Raw genomic sequence first — 20,893 nt, forward strand, 5'->3', positions numbered from 1 at the left:
CCAAAACCTTTCGCCAACATAGATAGTTGTCATCCCATAGTCGTAATTTTTACCATAGAATTGTTTCCAAAATTTGTCAGCAATTAGCTATAGAAGAAGCAAAGGAATATTTAGCGCAGACTTACAAATTTAATATGAACTAATGAGCAACAGAAGTTACAACGGATTAGTCAACAAAAGTTAAAATGAGAATTACTCAACAGGGTTAGTCAACAGTAGTTACAGTATTTACACACAACCTAACCACTGTTTGGCTATCAACTATTAAATACCTCTATTGCTATCCAACAGAGGTTTGGTAACAACTGTCATCCATTATGTCCAGCAGAGGTTGCAACATGGACAGATCTTAAATATCAGATGTTAGTCAACCGAGGTTAAAAGACTTAGTCAACAGAAGTTAAAAAGGTTAGTCAACAGATGTTAAGATTATAAGGAAACAGACGTTAAAAGGGCAAACAGATGTTAGCAAGCTGTTGAGCTAGCAAAAAATGTTTACAGTAAGTAACAAAATAATATATCGTTACTTACAATCATGCCAACTTCAGGGCTAATATTTGCTGAAATGTAAGAGTTCTCGTAGACATTTTCTTTAAAACATGAGACAACGAATGACAAACGTCAAATAACTTTCACCAATACAACATCTTTCGTTTTCAAACAACAATCTCTAACAAACTTTGTCCATCCATCCGTAAATATACAATGATCATCTCTCTTCCTTACTCTTACTAACCATGATTTGTCACCATCAAGTAACTCTACAATTTGCCCATACGGGACCTCCTTGCCCCACAACAGAGTCTGAAAATCAAGTGGTATATTCTGCAACAGTAGTTAACAAACATCTTACATAAAAAATTAACGTAGAATCCTATTAGTAGCAAAAAAGTTAAAAAACATACCAAAAATATAAAATCATCTTCATTGAGGAATTGTAAAAAGGATGGTGTTTGATTGGATAGATTCATATCTGCAACAATTTAAACTTACAAGTTATAAAGATGAACAACATCCAACAAAAGTCATAGACAAACAACATTATAAAATAGACATCACTAACATCCCTTAAACTAAATCAGCACTTAAAAAACAAAAGTACCAAATATTAACCGGACTATTTATATAATCACACACTTAAGGTATTATAAAAACAAAGCACAAAACGAAAATCATCATCTCTCACAACAGTTAAGCAAATGAGCATCAACCAAAAATTATATGGTTGATTTATCAATCGTAATGTAGAAGACAACATCACGAAGATGCATGCACAAATTGTGACAGAGAATGCTATCAGTGACTTCATTTAAGTTAATGCAGTACTTAATCAATAAAAATACACCGGATTACAGCAACTATTATTTGCTTCAAGAGAGAATATGAAACGCCGTCAATGACAAACACATACTCATAACATCAAATAATGATTAATCTAACATATATAATACAAACAATAAATTCAAAGAAACAATACTTGATTTTATAGCGTGTAATCTATATTATGCAATAGAACCTTGCCGATTTTGATAAGAAAGTTATTTGAGAAAACTTCCGAATATGTTTTCTGGAGCTTATATTCAATAATGGGGATGAAAAGTATATTAAATGGAGTTAATACAGATGTTAAATTTACACTGGTTGGTTGAATTAAGTTTTGTAAAATTTATACTTTACCCCCTTTTACATTAAAACAGTGCAATTTTTGCACAGCAATAACCACTGTTTGACTATAAATTTAAAATGTTAAATACGAAAAAACTTATCTATTAATTTAATATATATTTATATATTTATATTTATATAATTAAAAATAGTTTTTAAATCCTGATATTAAAGATTATTATAAGTTAAATAAATAAACAATTACAAGTTAATAGATAAATATCTTATTTTCAACAATCCCAATACAATCTCACCTCTTCTTCTCCAGCGAAAAAACTCTACAGTTTCTTCTTCTTCTTCAGACTTGACGATCAGAAGTTTAAAGTTTTGGATCACGTATTTTTTTTGTTCTCTTGTGTATTTTATAGGTATGCTTTGACATGTTCCTTTCAGTTTCCTCATTTCAAATTATATAAACATCAAAATCATAATCTACTGATGTTAAAATAGATAAACTTATATGAACTTGATACAAACATGCATATATGAAAACTTTATTGCCATATAATACTTCTTTATTATACAAGAATATAAATTTGATCTTACACAGTGTTAGATTCATATAGTTGGTTGTAGGGACCATATTTGTCACACCCCAACCACATAAAACAACAAATCGTGGCGGAAATTTCGGAGAGTGTCGTAACAGAATCATTGTTTCATAACACATGGAAATTGAAGTTTTGTTTTATTAAATTTCAAGAGGTTACAAAGTGTTAAAAACAAAGATACATAACATAATCAACTTGTCTTGCATCTTTTATTGTCACTAAGGCCCTCGTCCAATCCTATGTTTGCATCATAATCATCTAACAACATCACCTGAAACACATGTGAAAATAGGTACGTTAGCATAAAAATGCCTGTGAGATACATAGGTTTTATTATAATAGGTTTCATTACTTGTAAGTTTAAAGAAAAATATTTAACAAAAATAGTCATGAACCTTAAAATATTTTCTTTTAGAAATCATACGAAAATTGATATGAAAACAGATGATATAAAAGAATAATGCATGATTAAATAAATAATCAAGTAAAAATGAGTTTGTAAAAAATATGTTGTTTGTAAAACAATGTTTTGTAAAGATATGATAATTGAGTAAAATGTTATATGTCAAAATTGAAATGGTTTAAATAACGCTACGATATGTAATATCATAAAAGCACTTATATATAGGAAGTACTAGCGGCGTATCCACCATGCTTTTATCATATTACACACGCCTCGTTATTTAAATCACTTACCCAAACAAACCACCAATGTAAAAATGTTCATGTATAATCAGTTTATACTTTGATTTTGTAAATAACATATCAAATTATGCTTTGGTTTTGAAAATAACATATCAACTGTGTTTTAATTTGAAAATAACATATCAACTACGTTTTGGTTTGAAAATAGCATATCAACTATGCTTTAGTAAATAACAAAATATATGTTGGTTTTGTACATAATATATCAAATTATACTTTGGTAAACAATATCACATATGGGAGCATATCAAACTATACTTTGGTAGTATATCAAAATATACAAAAGAAAATGTGATTTAGTATTCATTCAAACCTTAGTGCATCAAACTTCACCTTGGAGACTATAGAAATACCACAAAGGCAATTTCTATTTGGTAAAAATTTGGTTTCTGACATTCCATACAAAGGAATGGGGTGTCTAGTCCTATAACGCTATATCGTACTACCAATCGGTTTGGTGAATGTATAAAATAAGTACAACCCAACAATTAATTTTATAATCTTTGAAAATTAGTGTTTGAACCATAGATAATCATACAATTTGTCAAAATATATGTACTAGCATGTATAATCATATAGTCGAAATCATGAAAATAACGAATAGGCACACATGTTTCACCCCAAAATATTTGAAAACAGTAAAAGAGGGGACTATGTACTCACCTGAGAATGCTTAGAAGTCTTGAATAACAACCAAGCAAAGCTCGAGGGATCACGGAAATCAATCGGCACCTAATATAAGTAACTACGTAAATAAACCGGACGTAAATCGGAAGATCAGATAGGATGAGGTTTCGTAAACCAAATGAGTATTGGAACTCATATGATATGGTTTAACAAAGCCTACATACTAAATTGAAACCTTACCTAAGTGCTTACGGCCCATTACGACCCGCTTAGGTAGCTTACGATACTTTAACGCGTCGTTCGCGTAAAACGCGTTCGGACCGCCTAAGTAGTCCTGTGACATTTGTGCTTGTAATCATTGTGAACAGTTCAGTTATCAATAAAACAATGCTATTTTATCCCAATGTTTGTTTGGTTGTGTTTTACATTTTTCATGTTTTGACTTTTGTTCAATATCAAACTCTACATTGCTTTCTGGAGGGTTATACGCTAACTGGTGCTTAAACGTACTCAGTTTAATGCGACAAATACTCCGGAACATCAACATATACTCAACATACCTTAAATAACCTTTACATAACTTAGAAATAAGTTTTGAAGGCTTTGGTATGGCAAAAACAAGTTAATTCGCTTACAGGGACTAAACTTGACAAACTGCGAAAGTATGCCAATACGAACTGTAACGAACATTCCGGAACATGTCCATAAGTTAAACATACCATAAATATCCTTTACATAGCTTAGAAATAGGCTTTGAGGGGTTTGGTATGCTAAAATAAACTTTTGGATCATTCAGGGACTAAAAGTGTCAAAAAGTGCACAAGTTTGCACTTCCGCGCATAACTTAGGTTCTGAATACATCCGGACATCCAAAAATTTATGTAAGCATCCTTATATTATGCCTTAGTGTATGGCATGAGAAAAATCCATTCGTCGCGCAATTTGGATCGTCTTTCGCGCTTATGCGCATTCCGTCGTAATTAACCGAACATCGCGACCGTACGGCCAAACGAACCGACATCCGACATATTTTTGAGCACATTTTAAGTTCCCTATACTTTAAATTCATTTTAGAGCTTTGAAATGAGGTTAACGGGGCTTAAACGTGCCAAAAACGCATCAAATACCAAGTTTTGGAGCTGCAGGGACCAAAACTGTAAATCTGCCAAACTAGGGGCTTACGGACCGTAAGCCAAATCCCATACGGTCCGTAAGGGGTCCGCAGTACAGCAGATTCAATGAACCCAGCTGCTTGCCCCTTCAAATGATGAATGGTCCAAATGCCCTTTCACCCAATCAAAGGCCAAGGGCCATATTCAGTGACCATAACATTGTGACATGTGTACGCACAAGATCGTGGCACGTTATTCGAGAAACGATCCTAACGGTTCCACTTTTCCTATAAATACCCCCCCCCTTGTTGCCAAAAACCCACACAATCTGATCTAAAAAGCTCTAAGTTGAAGTATTGCTTCATACCTGAGTTTCTTTGATCTAGATTAGCTTTCGGGGATCCTTTGTAAGTGTTCCTTCGTTGTTTTATCGCTTTTCGAGTCCGAAAGTCGAAATATGTTTGACTTTCTGCATTGACCAGTGGTACGTGCGTGACTACACATATTTTTACAAGGAAATTACACACGAATTGGTTTTAAATTTATAAAAGTGATTATTACTTTTACATCAAAACACACACGAAAGGGCAAGTGTACCCCGTCATATATGTAGTAAAGTATCGGTAAGAACCAAGTATCGATCCATGGAAATGGGCGGAGAAATAATACTAGACCTTTGCCACTAAATTACCGGTAAAAACATAAATGGTATTGGTTTTAATTAAACTAAAGTAAGCATAAATAAAAACTTATAAAACATAGTAGATTATATATAAATAGCCTTGCTTAATACACAACCACAGCATGTTAACTAAGTCAGTTTTGGCACTAGAAGCATTCGGTCAATTTTCCATTTCGAGACAATTAGTATCCCTTTCGGGAATCCTAACATGACAACCATTCGGAAAGTTAAAACGATAAACACACTTTAACCACCTAAAATTGTTCTTTAACGTGCAATTGATAAATGTCTATGAAAATCTCCTAAAAATAAGTTAGTCATCCGTTAGGAGTTTTCTAACCTCACTTAATCAAGGAAAGCAACACCGATAAACACAATGCAACCACCGAGACAAGCATAAACTAGATTAAATCACAACCGAGTTCATTTTACAAATCTTGCACATAAATTCACCAAGATAGCAATTTTGGCCGAAACTACTAACTAAGCTAACAAATCATGGCAAGAATTCATAACAACACCATCTAACCCATTAGAGTCCTTCCGTGAAGGCAAGCTTTCTTGATTAACAATAATTACATTTTATTAAACCACTAACCCGTTAGAGTATCATGGTGCCCACATTTTAACCAAGTTAAACAAGTTAACCAAATTAAAAGTTTACTAATACATGATTAAATAAGCTTCATTTTGCAACTATCTTACCTAACCAAGCACCAATCATCCAACACAATTACTTATAATCAAGAAATCAATATCAATAACAAGGTTGCAAACTAATCATCAAAGATAATCATAGAAAACACTTCCAAATTTCATTACAAACACAGATTAACATACTAATGGTTATAATCAAGCAAGGGATTGTTGTGTTTTTGCCCAAAGGCTACAATAATACATAAATATTAATCTAAATGCTTGAAACATTAACAAAATTCTGGAAAGGGTAGAAATCCAAACCATAAACAAGCACAAGATTAAGAATCCGGATAGTAAACGAGCAAAACCGGGCAATGTGGCTTGAATCCGAGTGAAAGCAGAAGCCTTCAGAGCCTCAAAATCGCCTGCAGAGCTCTCCAAAATTCCAGAGTTACTACTAAAATGGTTCTGTTCTGTTTAAATGCTTTTTCGAAGTTGCACGGCCGTTCTCCCGATCGCACGACCGTGCACTTTAAGCATTATTGGTGGTGGGCCACCATATTGCATGACGTCACAGATCGTTGACTGGTCTTCGGTCACGCACGGGCGTTCCTCATTTGGCACGGGCGTTCCTTACCAAGGTCTGAGTTGCACGCTTGGTTCCTTGGTCGTTCAGTTCCGAGGTTATGTTTGATCTCGGATCCGCACGACCGTTCTTCACTTGGAATGACCGTGCCGTTTCGGGTTTGGCCTTTATCTTGGAGTTGCACCCTCGTTCACCGCTGGTCTTCATGGGTCATCGGATATGCACGGTCGTGCATATGGCCGCATGACCGTGCCAAACGCCCAGGTCAGTTTTCTTCACAGAATCTTCGCAGCCTTGTCGTTTTGTCCGGAAAGTCCTCGTTTTCGCTATCATCTTGTCTGGTATGCTGTTTTAGGCCTGTAAACAAAAATGTAGATAATTAAGTATCCGAATGACGGTTTTACGGCCGAAAACACATAAAATGGGGGTAAAACGGGGGACTAAAATATGTGTAAATTAGCGAATATCAACCAGTTTATGGTCGATGCGAAGTTCGTTGGAACTTCATAACGTGAGCGTAATCACGATGGTTATAGTCCTTGGCGACTATACCTACTGATTACCACGTTATCTAGGCTCAGTGACGAGTCGTAGTTTCGGCCAAAATGTGCATTCTTGCATATTTTGTAACCAAACTACTCGTGAGCATCAAAGCCGTTTGTTTTGATGCCAAACCTGTTTTCTAAACTTAGTTAAGCATGTTCTAACATGCTTAGCTCGTCACTTTTAGTATAGTGCTTATATAGGGTCGTAAGGTAAGCGATCTAAACCATCGCTTATACTTTCGAACCCGACCCATTTGGTCGATCGTTAGGATCCGACCAAACACATTAGGTGACCATAGCTATAACCTTCCGAGGTTATACCTTGTGGTCACAATGTTAGGCGTTCCAAACGCGTTCTACGCGAACGACGCGTTAAGGTAGCATAAGCTACCTAAACGGGTCGTAATGGGTCGCAAGCACTTAGGTTAAGTTTCATTTTAGTATGTAGGCTTTGTTAAACCATATTTCACGAGCCTCCATACTCGTTTGGTTTACGAACCCGCATACTATCCGATCCTTCCGTTTTGGTCCGGTATATTAACATAGCTACCTATTAGGTGCCGTTTGATATCCCGTGATCTTTAGCATTATCTGGTTATTATACAAGGAATTCAAAGCAATCTCAGGTGAGTACATTGAACCCCTCTTTTACTGTTTTCCAAACTGTTTTGGGGTGAAACACATGTGCCTATCTGTTACTTTCATGCTTTCCATGTTTTCACATCGTATATCTGCTATGCTCATTAGTACATTATAGTACATGATTTCATTACATTTTATGCTATGTATGCCCATTGTGTGCGTACTTAGTACATTGATTTACATTACATTTCTGTTGCATATGTTTACTCAGCATATGGACACATTGATTTACATGAACATTTCTGTTGCATATGTTTACTCAGCATATGGACACATTGATTTACATGAACATTTCTGTTGCATATGTTTACTCAGCATATGGACACATTGATTTACATGAACATTTCTGCTGCATATGTTTACTCAGCATATGGGCACATTGATTTACATGAGTACTTCTGCTTCGTATGTTTACTCAGCATACTTAGTACAATTGTTTACATCACATGCCTTCATTTTGTTATGACATTTGGTTTGTTTAACATGGGACAATACATTCATTAACATTGATCACGCCGTTCGTTAGTAGGTAGTGGTACCATAGGAATTGACAACTCCCGTTTCTGAAATCCTGGGTTTGATAGGATTGGAAGGAATGACCGAATTCGATATACATAACTTAGATAAACCTTTAATTTGTTTAAGGGTTTATCGCCACAGTCTCAAGGCTTGGATGTATGCATATTTTACAATACCGCATAAATGTTAATATCAATAGAGCATGCATTTTTCCACAGAACATAACGTTGATTTAAACCACGTTTTACTTCAACGACTTGTTTTGTGCATTTTACATATGGTTTAAGTTGATACATTTCGCTTACCATACATGATACATTTTGGGATACACATTACATGATTTACATTGAACATAAACACGTTAACATTGACATACACATTTGGTGGTTTACATTGAACATAAACATTTGACATGGTTTACACAATAACACTTGACATTTGGTTTATACATGAACAATTTACATGGTGGATTGGTTTGGGTAAATGGTTGGAGTAACGTGCCGTATGTAATATGATACAAACATGGTGGATACGCCGCTGGTACTTCCTATATATAAATGCTTGTATAGTATTACATATCGTAGCGTTATCTAAGTCATTTCAGTTTAGACACATTACATTTTACACAAATAACATATTCTTCGCAAGACATTATTTTCACAAACAACTTATCTTATTCAACTCATTTTACTTGGTTACTCGTTTAACCTTACACTTATCTATACATATCATCTTATGTTATCGTTTTTCAAATGGTTTACAAAGCAAGACAAATTACAAGGTTCATGACTGACTGTTATTAAAACATTTCTTTAAACTCAAGTCATGAATCCCACTTTCACAAAACCTATGTATCTCACAGGCATTTTTATGCTGACGTGCCTACTTTCACATGTGTTTTCAGGAGCTGTTCCATAAGATGTTGATCACGATACTAGGGCGGACCTGTGCCTTAGAGCCTAAAAATGAAGATAGGCTAGTTTAAATATGTTATGAACTTTGTATTTCTTGTTTTGGAACAATGTAGCACTCTTGTTTATAAATAAAATACAACTTTGTATGCCATGGTTATGAAACAATTAATTCTGTCCGCAACACTCCCCGACTTTTTCCGCCGCGGTTGCATGTTACACGCGGTCGGGGTGTGACAGAAGAGTTGGTATCAGAGCTATTGGTTATAGGGAATTAGGTTATTAGTAATGCTTTGACCTAGACTATAACTTTCTAGGACCCTAACACAAGTTATCTTGTGTTTAGAGTTTAAAACATGCACATCACCTATCCTTAGGTGATAACCACAACGGGAACTTCGGTTCCGAATCCGCTTTGAAAATTAATCATCTGTTCTAGGATGATTGCTTACTAGGTTTTGAACCCTCTGTTATAAGGTTTTGAACCCTCTGTTATATGGTTTTGAACCTCTTTGGATTTCAAAAATCCCGTCAAAGTTTTGGGTTAATAGTGTGAACACGTGCGAACTGGAAGAGTGAATGCCTGTACCCTGGGTTTTCTGTCTAAGGCTAGAGTGTTCGTACAAATCCACATAATCGGACCAGTCACTCTTACCTGGGAACTCTTGGGGTGAGTGTTCACTTATAGGCGAGCATGTCTTCGCGATACACTAATTCTGACCCATTTACTTTGACTAGACATTTCGTGTCGCTTGTTTGCTTTGCGATGCGTAACCACCATCTTTGCTTTTGTTAATTTTGCTTCATCTCATTCTCTTCATCCAATCATCTCACTCGTTTCATTTCATGTTTTTCTCTTCTAGAATGCCTCCTCGACGCGACAACCAGATAGCTGCTGCCGAGCTGGCAGAAATAATTGCGCAGCAGATGGCTGCTCAATTCCCAAATCTCTTTGCTCAATGGAACCAGGCCAACAACAACAACAATGGTACATGCAAATACAAGGATTTTAACTCGGCTAAGCCACTCAAGTTTAGTGGTTCTGAGGGAGCAACTGGGCTTCTTCAGTGGTTCGAGAGCATCGAGAACACTTTTCGCCACGTGCAGTGTCCGGATAATCGCAAGGTCGAGTTTTCTTCAAGCGTGTTTCAGAAGAGGGCTCTTACATGGTGGAATGGGGTTATGAGAGATCAAGATGCAGAAGTTGCTCTAGCTCAGACATGGGCTGAACTAAGAGCTCTTATGATGAGGGAGTTTTGTCCTCGTCATGAACAACGAGCGTTGGAGAAGGAATTTGATGTTTTGAAGCAAGATAGTGGCGAGCACAGGGCTTATACTGATAGGTTTGAGGAGTTGAGTCTGCTTTGCCCGACTATGGTTACCCCACTCGATAAGGCCATCGAAAGGTACATCGACGACCTACCTGACTCAGTACAAGACATCCTCACTGGTAGCAACCCTACCACACTCCGTCAGGCAATCGAGTTATCAGCGACACTGACTGAGTCGCAGATTCGAAAGAATAAGCTACACAGGAAGGGCGACAAGGGCAAGAAACAGTCGGCTGACAAGGAAGATAGCAAGAAAGGTCAAAACAAGAAGGGAAAGGATTCTGGTTCCTCAAGGGGGTCAAGGAAGCGTAAGGCTTCCCAAAACTATGCTGTCACTGCCCAAGCTAACCAGGCAGCTCCCAACCAGCCTCCAGCAAAGAAGCCCTATTCAGGAAGTGCACCTTTGTGAAATCAATGCAACAGTCACCATCAGCCGCAATATCAGTGCCGTTTCTGTACTAACTGTGGGAAGTCGGGTCATCTTGCCGATGTTTGTCGGTTTGCTCAGAATCGTGTAGTTCAGAACCCTGCTCAACAAGTTGCTCAGCAACAGGATCAGGCTGCACGACCAAACTACCCACCAGGTGCTTGTTATAACTGTGGGGATCTGACCCACTACAAAAATCGGTGTCCAAGACTAGTCAACCAGAACCAGAATGCAAACCAGAATCAGGCACAGGCTCGAGGTCGAGTCTTCAACATGAATGCACAAGAAGCACAAGCAGACAACGAGGTGGTAAACGGTACGTTCTTTATTAATAATCAGCCAGCATCTGTTCTTTTTGATTCGGGTGCCGACAAGAGCTTTGTGTCATTGTCTTTTGAGACAATGCTTCGCGTGTCTAGAACGAAACTAGGTAAACCTTTGACAGTAGAGGTTGCCAGTGGTGAACCCATTGTTCTTAATTCTGTCCTACGCAACTGCCAGTTGAACCTTAACGACCATATTTTTCCTATTGACCTCACGCCAATGCAACTTGGAAGCTTTGACGTTATTGTGGGAATGGATTGGTTATCTAAGCATCGTGCAGAGATAGTTTGTTCTGAGAAGATTGTTCGTGTGCCGCTGTCGACAGGCGAGATCCTACAGGTTCGTGGTGAGAAGCCTGCCAGTGGTCTCAGACTTATGTCTTGTTTTAAAGCTCGGAAGTATCTGCGAAAGCACTATGTGGCTTTCTTAGCACATGTTACAGCAGATAAAGGCAAGGGTAAGACCATTTCAGATATTCCTGTCGTTCGGGATTATTCTGAAGTTTTCCCTGAAGAGTTACCTGGTCTACCTCCAGCACGCCAAGTCGAGTTCCGTATTGATCTCGTACCTGGTGCAAATCCTATTGCCAGAGCTCCATACCGTCTTGCGCCGTCTGAGATGCAAGAATTATCTAAACAGCTTCAGGAGCTCTCCGACAAAGGTTTTATCCGTCCTAGTTTTTCACCTTGGGGTGCTCCCATTCTCTTTGTAAAGAAGAAGGATGGATCTTTTAGGATGTGTATCGATTATCGTGAGCTTAACAAGCTCACCATCAAGAATCGATATCCCCTACCTCGCATTGATGATCTCTTTGATCAATTGCAAGGCGCTTCTTATTTTTCAAAGATTGATCTGCGATCCGGATATCATCAACTTCGGGTGCATGAAGAGGACATCCCCAAGACAGCGTTCCGCACTCGTTATGGACATTATGAGTTCACAGTCATGCCATTCGGTTTGACTAATGCTCCTGCTGTTTTCATGGACTTGATGAATAGGGTCTGCAAGCCTTATTTAGATAAGTTCATCATCGTTTTCATCGATGACATTTTGATATATTCTAAGACGCGAGCTGATCATGAACAACATCTTCGTCTTACGTTGGAACTCCTAAAGAAAGAGCAGCTTTTCGCCAAATTCTCCAAGTGTGAATTCTGGCTTAAAGAGGTTCAATTATTGGGTCACATTGTCAACGAACAAGGTATTCATGTAGATCCCTCCAAGATCAGTGCGATTAAGGATTGGGATACACCTACTACTCCTACTGAAGTTTGTTCTTTTCTTGGCCTAGCGGGTTATTACCGCCGCTTCATTGAGAATTTCTCAAAGATTGCAGTTCCTCTAACTGCTCTAACTCAGAAGAACAAGCCATTTGATTGGGGAGTCAAACAAGAGGAAGCGTTTCTGACTTTGAAACAAAAGCTTTGCGACGCGCCTGTCCTAACATTGCCTGAGGGCAATGATGATTTCGTCGTTTATTGCGACGCATCTAAATTAGGTCTTGGCTGCGTCCTGATGCAAAGAAACAAAGTCATAGCATACGCATCAAGGCAGTTGAAGATACATGAGAAAAACTACACCACTCATGATCTTGAGTTGGGTGCAGTTGTCTTCGCTCTCAAAATCTGGAGACACTATTTGTACGGTATAAAATGTGTGGTTTTCATAGACCACAAAAGTCTTCAACATATCTTCAATCAGAAAGAACTCAACATGAGACAACGACGTTGGGTTGAACTTCTAAACGACTACGACTGCGAGATTCGCTACCATCCCGGTAAGGCGAATGTCGTAGCTGATGCATTGAGTCGCAAGGAACGTACTAAGCTTCATTGTGTACGTGTCCAATCTGTTATTCAAACCGATATCCAAGCTCGTATTTCTCAGGCTCAACAAGCTTGTGTTTCACAAGGTTTGATGGATAAGGAATTTCCTTATCACATAACACCTGCTCTTGAACTGAAGGACAATGGATCGTATTACTTCATGGACCGTTTGTGGGTCCCGAGCCAAGATAATCTTCGTACCTTGCTTATGGATGAAGCCCATAAGTCTCGTTATTCTATTCATCCTGGCTCAGATAAGATGTATAAGGATCTTCGTATACAGTATTGGTGGCCTGGTATGAAGAAAGACATTGCCTTATACGTATCAAAATGCCTTACTTGTCTTAAGGTTAAGGCTGAACATCAGCGTCCTTCTGGTTTATTGGAGCAACCAGAAATCCCAGTTTGGAAATGGGAAAACATTACTATGGATCTCATTACTAAACTCCCGCGCACAAAGAAAGGTCACGATGCCATCTGGGTAGTCGTTGATCGTCTTACCAAGTCAGCGCATTTCTTGCCAATCCGTGAGGATTTTTCTGCTGACAAACTTGCTCAAATCTACGTAGATGAAATTGTAGCTCGACATGGTGTTCCTTTGAACATCATTTCTGACAGAGATGCTCGTTTCACTTCTCATTTTTGGAGAACCATGCAATCTGCTATGGGGTCCCAACTTAATCTGAGCACAGCTTATCATCCGCAAACGGATGGTCAATCTGAAAGAACAATCCAGACACTGGAGGATATGCTTAGAGCTTGTGTTATCGATTTTGGTGGTAGTTGGGATTCACATCTTCCGTTGATTGAATTCTCCTACAACAACAGTTATCACTCCAGCATCAACATGGCTCCTTTCGAGGCTCTCTATGGTCGAAAATGTCGTTCACCAGTCTGCTGGAATGAGATCAGTGAGGCTCAACTTACTGGGCCTGCCCTCATTTTAGAGACAACAGAAAAGGTAAAGAAAGTTCGTGATAACCTTCAGACAGCTAGAAGCCGTCAGAAGAGTTACGCGGACCTAAAACGCAAACCCTTGGATTTTCAAGTCGGTGATCGTGTATTACTTAAGGTCTCACCTTGGAAAGGTGTGATCAGATTTGGAAAGAAAGGAAAACTTGCACCTAGATACGTTGGACCATTCAAGATCGTCGAAAGAATCGGTAAGGAAGCCTATAGACTTGAGTTACCTCCTGAACTTGGAAATGTTCATCCAACCATTCACGTGTCCAATCTCAAGAGGTGTTTAGCTGATGAGAACCTCCACATACCGCTTGACGAATTCGTGTTGATAAAACACTGAAATTTGTTGAGAAACCGGTAGAAATCATGGAACGTGAAGTCAAGTGGCTTAAACGCAAGCGCATTCCTTTGGTCAAGGTTCGATGGGAATCTAAACGTGGACCCGAGTTTACTTGGGAACGTGAAGATCAAATGAAGGCAAAATATCCACATCTTTTTCCACGAGTTTCCTCTAAATAAATTTCGGGACGAAATTTCCACAAGTAGGGGAGACTGTGACATTTGTGCTTGTAATCATTGTGAACAGTTCAGTTATCAATAAAACAATGTTATTTTATCCCAATGTTTGTTTGGTTGTGTTTTACATTTTTCATGTTTTGACTTTTGTTCAATATCAAACTCTACATTGCTTTCTGGAGGGTTATACGCTAACTGGTGCTTAAACGTACTCAGTTTAATGCGACAAATACTCCGGAACATCAACATATACTCAACATACCTTAAATAACCTTTACATAACTTAGAAATAAGTTTTGAAGGCTTTGGTATGGCAAAAACAAGTTAATTCGCTTACAGGGACTAAACTTGACAAACTGCGAAAGTATGCCAATACGAACTGTAACGAACATTCCGGAACATGTCCATAAGTTAAACATACCATAAATATCCTTTACATAGCTTAGAAATAGGCTTTGAGGGGTTTGGTATGCTAAAATAAACTTTTGGATCATTCAGGGACTAAAAGTGTCAAAAAGTGCACAAGTTTGCACTTTCGCGCATAACTTAGGTTCTGAATACATCCGGACATCCAAAAATTTATGTAAGCATCCTTATATTATGCCTTAGTGTATGGCATGAGAAAAATCCATTCGTCGCGCAATTTGGATCGTCTTTCGCGCTTATGCGCATTCCGTCGTAATTAACCGAACATCGCGACCGTACGGCCAAACGAACCGACATCCGACATATTTTTGAGCACATTTTAAGTTCCCTATACTTTAAATTCATTTTAGAGCTTTGAAATGAGGTTAACGGGGCTTAAATGTGCCAAAAAACGCATCAAATACCAAGTTTTGGAGCTGCAGGGACCAAAACTGTAAATCTGCCAAACTAGGGGCTTACGGACCGTAAGCCAAATCCCATACGGTCCGTAAGGGGTCCGCAGTACAGCAGATTCAATGAACCCAGCTGCTTGCCCCTTCAAATGATGAAAGGTCCAGATGCCCTTTCACCCAATCAAAGGCCAATGGCCATATTCAGTGACCATAACATTGTGACATGTGTACGCACAAGATCGTGGCACGTTATTCGAGAAACGATCCTAACGGTTCCACTTTTCCTATAAATACCCCCCTTGTTGCCAAAAACCCACACAATCTGATCTAAAAAGCTCTAAGTTGAAGTATTGCTTCATACCTGAGTTTCTTTGATCTAGATTAGCTTTCGGGGATCCTTTGTAAGTGTTCCTTCGTTGTTTTATCGCTTTTCGAGTCCGAAAGTCGAACTATGTTGGACTTTCTGCATTGACTAGTTTATGGTCGATGCGAAGTTCGTTGGAACTTCATAACGTGAGCGTGATCACGATGGTTATAGTCCTTGGCGACTATACCTACTGATTACCACGTTATCTAGGCTCAGTGACGAGTCGTAGTTTCGGCCAAAATGTGCATTCTTGCATATTTTGTAACCAAACTACTCGTGAGCATCAAAGTCGTTTGTTTTGATGCCAAACCTGTTTTCTAAACTTAGTTAAGCATGTTCTAACATGCTTAGCTCGTCACTTTTAGTATAGTGCTTATATAGGGTCGTAAGGTAAGCGATCTAAACCATCGCTTATACTTTCGAACCCGACCCATTTGGTCGATCGTTAGGATCCGACCAAACACATTAGGTGACCATAGCTATAACCTTCCGAGGTTATACCTTGTGGTCACAATGTTAGGCGTTCCAAACGCGTTCTACGCGAACGACGCGTTAAGGTAGCATAAGCTACCTAAACGGGTCGTAATGGGTCGCAAGCACTTAGGTTAAGTTTCATTTTAGTATGTAGGCTTTGTTAAACCATATTTCACGAGCCTCCATACTCGTTTGGTTTACGAACCCGCATACTATCCGATCCTTCCGTTTTGGTCCGGTATATTAACATAGCTACCTATTAGGTGCCGTTTGATATCCCGTGATCTTTAGCATTATCTGGTTATTATACAAGGAATTCAAAGCAATCTCAGGTGAGTACATTGAACCCCTCTTTTACTGTTTTCCAAACTGTTTTGGGGTGAAACACATGTGCCTATCTGTTACTTTCATGCTTTCCATGTTTTCACATTGTATATCTGCTATGCTCATTAGTACATTATAGTACATGATTTCATTACATTTTATGCTATGTATGCCCATTGTGTACGTACTTAGTACATTGATTTACATTACATTTCTGTTGCATATGTTTACTCAGCATATGGACACATTAATTTACATGAACATTTCTGTTGCATATGTTTACTCAGCATATGGACACATTGATTTACATGAACATTTCTGTTGCATATGTTTACTCGGCATATGGACACATTGATTTACATGAACATTTCTGTTGCATATGTTTACTCAGCATATGGACACATTGATTTACATGAACATTTCTGCTGCATATGTTTACTCTGCATATGGGCGCATTGATTTACATGAGCACTTCTGCTTCGTATGTTTACTCAGCATACTTAGTACAATTGTTTACATCACATGCCTTCATTTTGTTATGACATTTGGTTTGTTTAACATGGGACAATACATTCATTAACATTGATCACGCCGTTCGTTAGTAGGTAGTGGTACCATAGGAATTGACAACTCCCGTTTCTGAAATCCTGGGTTTGATAGGATTGGAAGGAATGACCGAATTCGATATACATAACTTAGATAAACCTTTAATTTGTTTAAGGGTTTATCGCCACAGTCTCAAGGCTTGGATGTATGCATATTTTACAATACCGCATAAATGTTAATATCAATAGAGCATGCATTTTTCCACAGAACATAACGTTGATTTAAACCACGTTTTACTTCAACGACTTGTTTTGTGCATTTTACATATGGTTTAAGTTGATACATTTCGCTTACCATACATGATACATTTTGGGATACACATTACATGATTTACATTGAACATAAACACGTTAACATTGACATACACATTTGGTGGTTTACATTGAACATAAACATTTGACATGGTTTACACAATAACACTTGACATTTGGTTTATACATGAACAATTTACATGGTGGATTGGTTTGGGTAAATAGTTGGAGTAACGTGCCGTATGTAATATGATACAAACATGGTGGATACGCCGCTGGTACTTCCTATATATAAATGCTTGTATAGTATTACATATCGTAGCGTTATCTAAGTCATTTCAGTTTAGACACCAAATAACATATTCTTCGCAAGACATTATTTTCACAAACAACTTATCTTATTCAACTCATTTTACTTGGTTACTCGTTTAACCTTACACTTATCTATACATATCATCTGATGTTATCGTTTTTCAAATGGTTTACAAAGCAAGACAAATTACAAGGTTCATGACTGACTGTTATTAAAACATTTCTTTAAACTCAAGTCATGAATCCCACTTTCACAAAACCTATGTATCTCACAGGCATTTTTATGCTGACGTACCTACTTTCACATGTGTTTTCAGGAGCTGTTCCATAAGATGTTGATCACGATACTAGGGCGGACCTGTGCCTTAGAGCCTAAAAATGAAGATAGGCTAGTTTAAATATGTTATGAACTTTGTATTTCTTGTTTTGGAACAATGTAGCACTCTTGTTTATAAATAAAATACAACTTTGTATGCCATGGTTATGAAACAATTAATTCTGTCCACAACACTCCCCGACGTTTTCCGCCGCGGTTGCATGTTACACGCAGTCGGGGTGTCACAAGTCCTATGACAAGTATTATATGCCTTAACATATCTAATAATGTTACCTAATCAGTTTAGATGTCAAAATTTAGGTTACATATGCTTAAAATGAATTTATGCGTAAAAAGTGCATTTTGGTCATTTTCTTAAGGCATATAGATTACCTATCATACAACTAACTAAACGAAATGACCATAAGGTATAACCTTGGAAGGTTATTCCCTATACAACTATGATCACAAAATATGTTTGGTCGAATCCTAATGATCGACCAAACGGGTCGGGTTCGAAAGTCTAAGCGGTTGTTTAGACCGCTTATCTTACGACCCTATACAAGCACTAAACTAAAAGTGACGAGTTAAACATGTTAAAACATGTTTAACAAAGTTAGAAAACAAGTTTGATATCAAAACAAATGGTTTTGATACCCAAGAATAGTTTGGTTGCAAAATACACATGAATACGCATTTTGGCCGAAACTATGACTCGTCACTATACCTAATCAACGTGGTAATCAGTAGTTATAGTCACAAGGGACTTTGACCATCGTGATTACGCTCAAACGAACTTCATGTTGACCATTGACCGGTCAAAGCAGAAAGTCAAACACTGTTTAACTTTCGTGCTTGAAAACGCGTAGAAGAATGAAAGAATACTTACAAAAGGTCCAAGCTTGAAGATTTTAACTCAATTTGCTCAGGTATGAAACTTGAGAGCTTCAACTTAGAGCAAGAATGAGAACAAATATGAGGATTGCAAATGTGGAAGGTGGGTATTTATAGACAGTGAAGAACCGTTAGGATCGTTCCTCAATAATTGAGCTTCGATCTGGACCTTACACATAAGACACATGGTTTTGGAATACTAGGGGTGCCCAAAACCTTAACACGGTATTGAGAAAAGTTACACAAAAGACCCCTAAGTTCAACCTGGTTGTCAAAATGAAGTTTCTGCCCAGATGAGGCCATGGCGTAGTGCCACGGCAAAACCATATATAGTGGTGGCGCAACGCCACCACCTACCAGCGACCAGAAACTTTGATAAATTGTCAGGTTTCGTCCCTGCAACACTTTTGAGCCATTTTCGATGCGTTTAAACCCTGTTAACCCCATTTCAAGGCTCTAAAATGAAGTTAAAGTATAGGGAACATGAAATATGCTCAAAAACATCTCGGATGTCCGTTCGTTTGGTCGTACGGTTGCGTTGTTCGGTTAATTATGACGAAACACGAACGGACGCGAAAAATGATCCAATTACGCGACGAATGGAATTTTATCATGCCATTCACTAAAACAAAATATTTTAATGATTACATAAATTTTTGGATGCCCGGATATACTCAGAACGTGAGATATGCGCGAAATAGCAAACTTATGCACTTTTTGACGCTTTTAGGCCCTGTTGATCAAATAAGTTTATTTTTGCGCACCAAACACCTCAAAGCCTATTTCTAAGCTATGTAAAGGATATTTAAGGCATGTTTAAATTATTATCATGTTCCGGAATGTTCGTTACAGTACGAATCGGCATACTTTCGCAGCTTGTCCAAATTAGTCCCTGTAAGCGAATAAACTTGATTTCGACACACCAAACCTTCCAAATCTTATTTCTAAGTTATGTAAAGGTTATTTAAGGTATGTTAAGCCCATGTCACTATTCCGGAGTGTTTGTTGCATTAAACTGATTACGTTTACGCACCAGTTCGCGTATAACTTTCCAGAAAGCGATTTAGAGCTCGAAATTGAACAAGAATTGATATGTGCACATGATACACATATTTATATAAATCCAAGTATGAAACACAATATTTCATTGATTTGGTATTTGTTTGATGGATGTGGAGGTACATATGTCACAATATTGAAGTACACAACATATAAGTTTGGTCCTACAGAGTGTTGGCTTTTTTTTATACCTTAAATAGAATGCTTTTCAGATTCAATTGATTTTATGTTTTAGTATTTAACTGTTATTGTATTTTTTACTTTCAGATGGAGTTTATGATAATTATCAACGTCTCTGAACTGGCAGACCTAAATGAGGGATTGATAAGCTATATTCTTAGAACAAATTAGCTCAAATCACAACTGTATGCTAAAAACTGTATTTATAAAATTAAAGATATATTAAATGTTTGTATTTTATATACATAGGTACTTCCAAGGATAATGTGTAACCAATTACCAAGAAAGTGTGAAGTAATAAAGTTGGTTGATTATACGGGTTTTAAGTATAAGATTGCAGTACAGAGCATCGGTCAGAAAAGTAAGAGGATAAATGGGCCAGAATGGACTCGGTTTGTTGAAACTTATAGAAATAACAACATAGACAAGCTGTGTTTAAAAAAATTGAAGGAAAAAAAATTTGAGATAAATATTTTGAACAATGAGGGATTGGAGATTAGAAACCATAGCTCGAATAGAGATTATGTTCATGGTTGCTTGATACAGGCTGAAGAAGAAACATGCTGCAAACAGGTTAAAAATTGCTGCCTTATTTTTTATATATTGGTAGTGTATCTTTTGGACTGTTAGAAAAACTTCTAACTTATTTTTTGTATCCTATATAAAATATAATATGACATTTCTGAAATGTATGAAAATTATAGCATTTACCACACGATTT

General features: G+C 37.6%; 1 protein-coding gene across 1 annotated transcript in view; it reads right to left on the minus strand.

The window, feature by feature from the left end:
* Positions 1 to 621: 621 nt before the first annotated feature.
* Positions 622 to 20,893, minus strand: part of LOC118481715 — a 58,135-nt gene continuing 37,863 nt past the window's right edge. The window contains exons 12-13 of the mRNA XM_035976926.1: positions 906 to 973; positions 622 to 825 (exon numbers count right to left, since the gene is read on the minus strand). Of these exons, the coding sequence (XP_035832819.1) occupies positions 622 to 825; positions 906 to 973 (272 nt within the window). The remainder of the gene's footprint in view (positions 826 to 905; positions 974 to 20,893) is intronic.

This window comes from Helianthus annuus, chromosome 9, assembly GCF_002127325.2.
Source record: "Helianthus annuus cultivar XRQ/B chromosome 9, HanXRQr2.0-SUNRISE, whole genome shotgun sequence".
NCBI classification, from domain to species: Eukaryota; Viridiplantae; Streptophyta; class Magnoliopsida; order Asterales; family Asteraceae; genus Helianthus; species Helianthus annuus.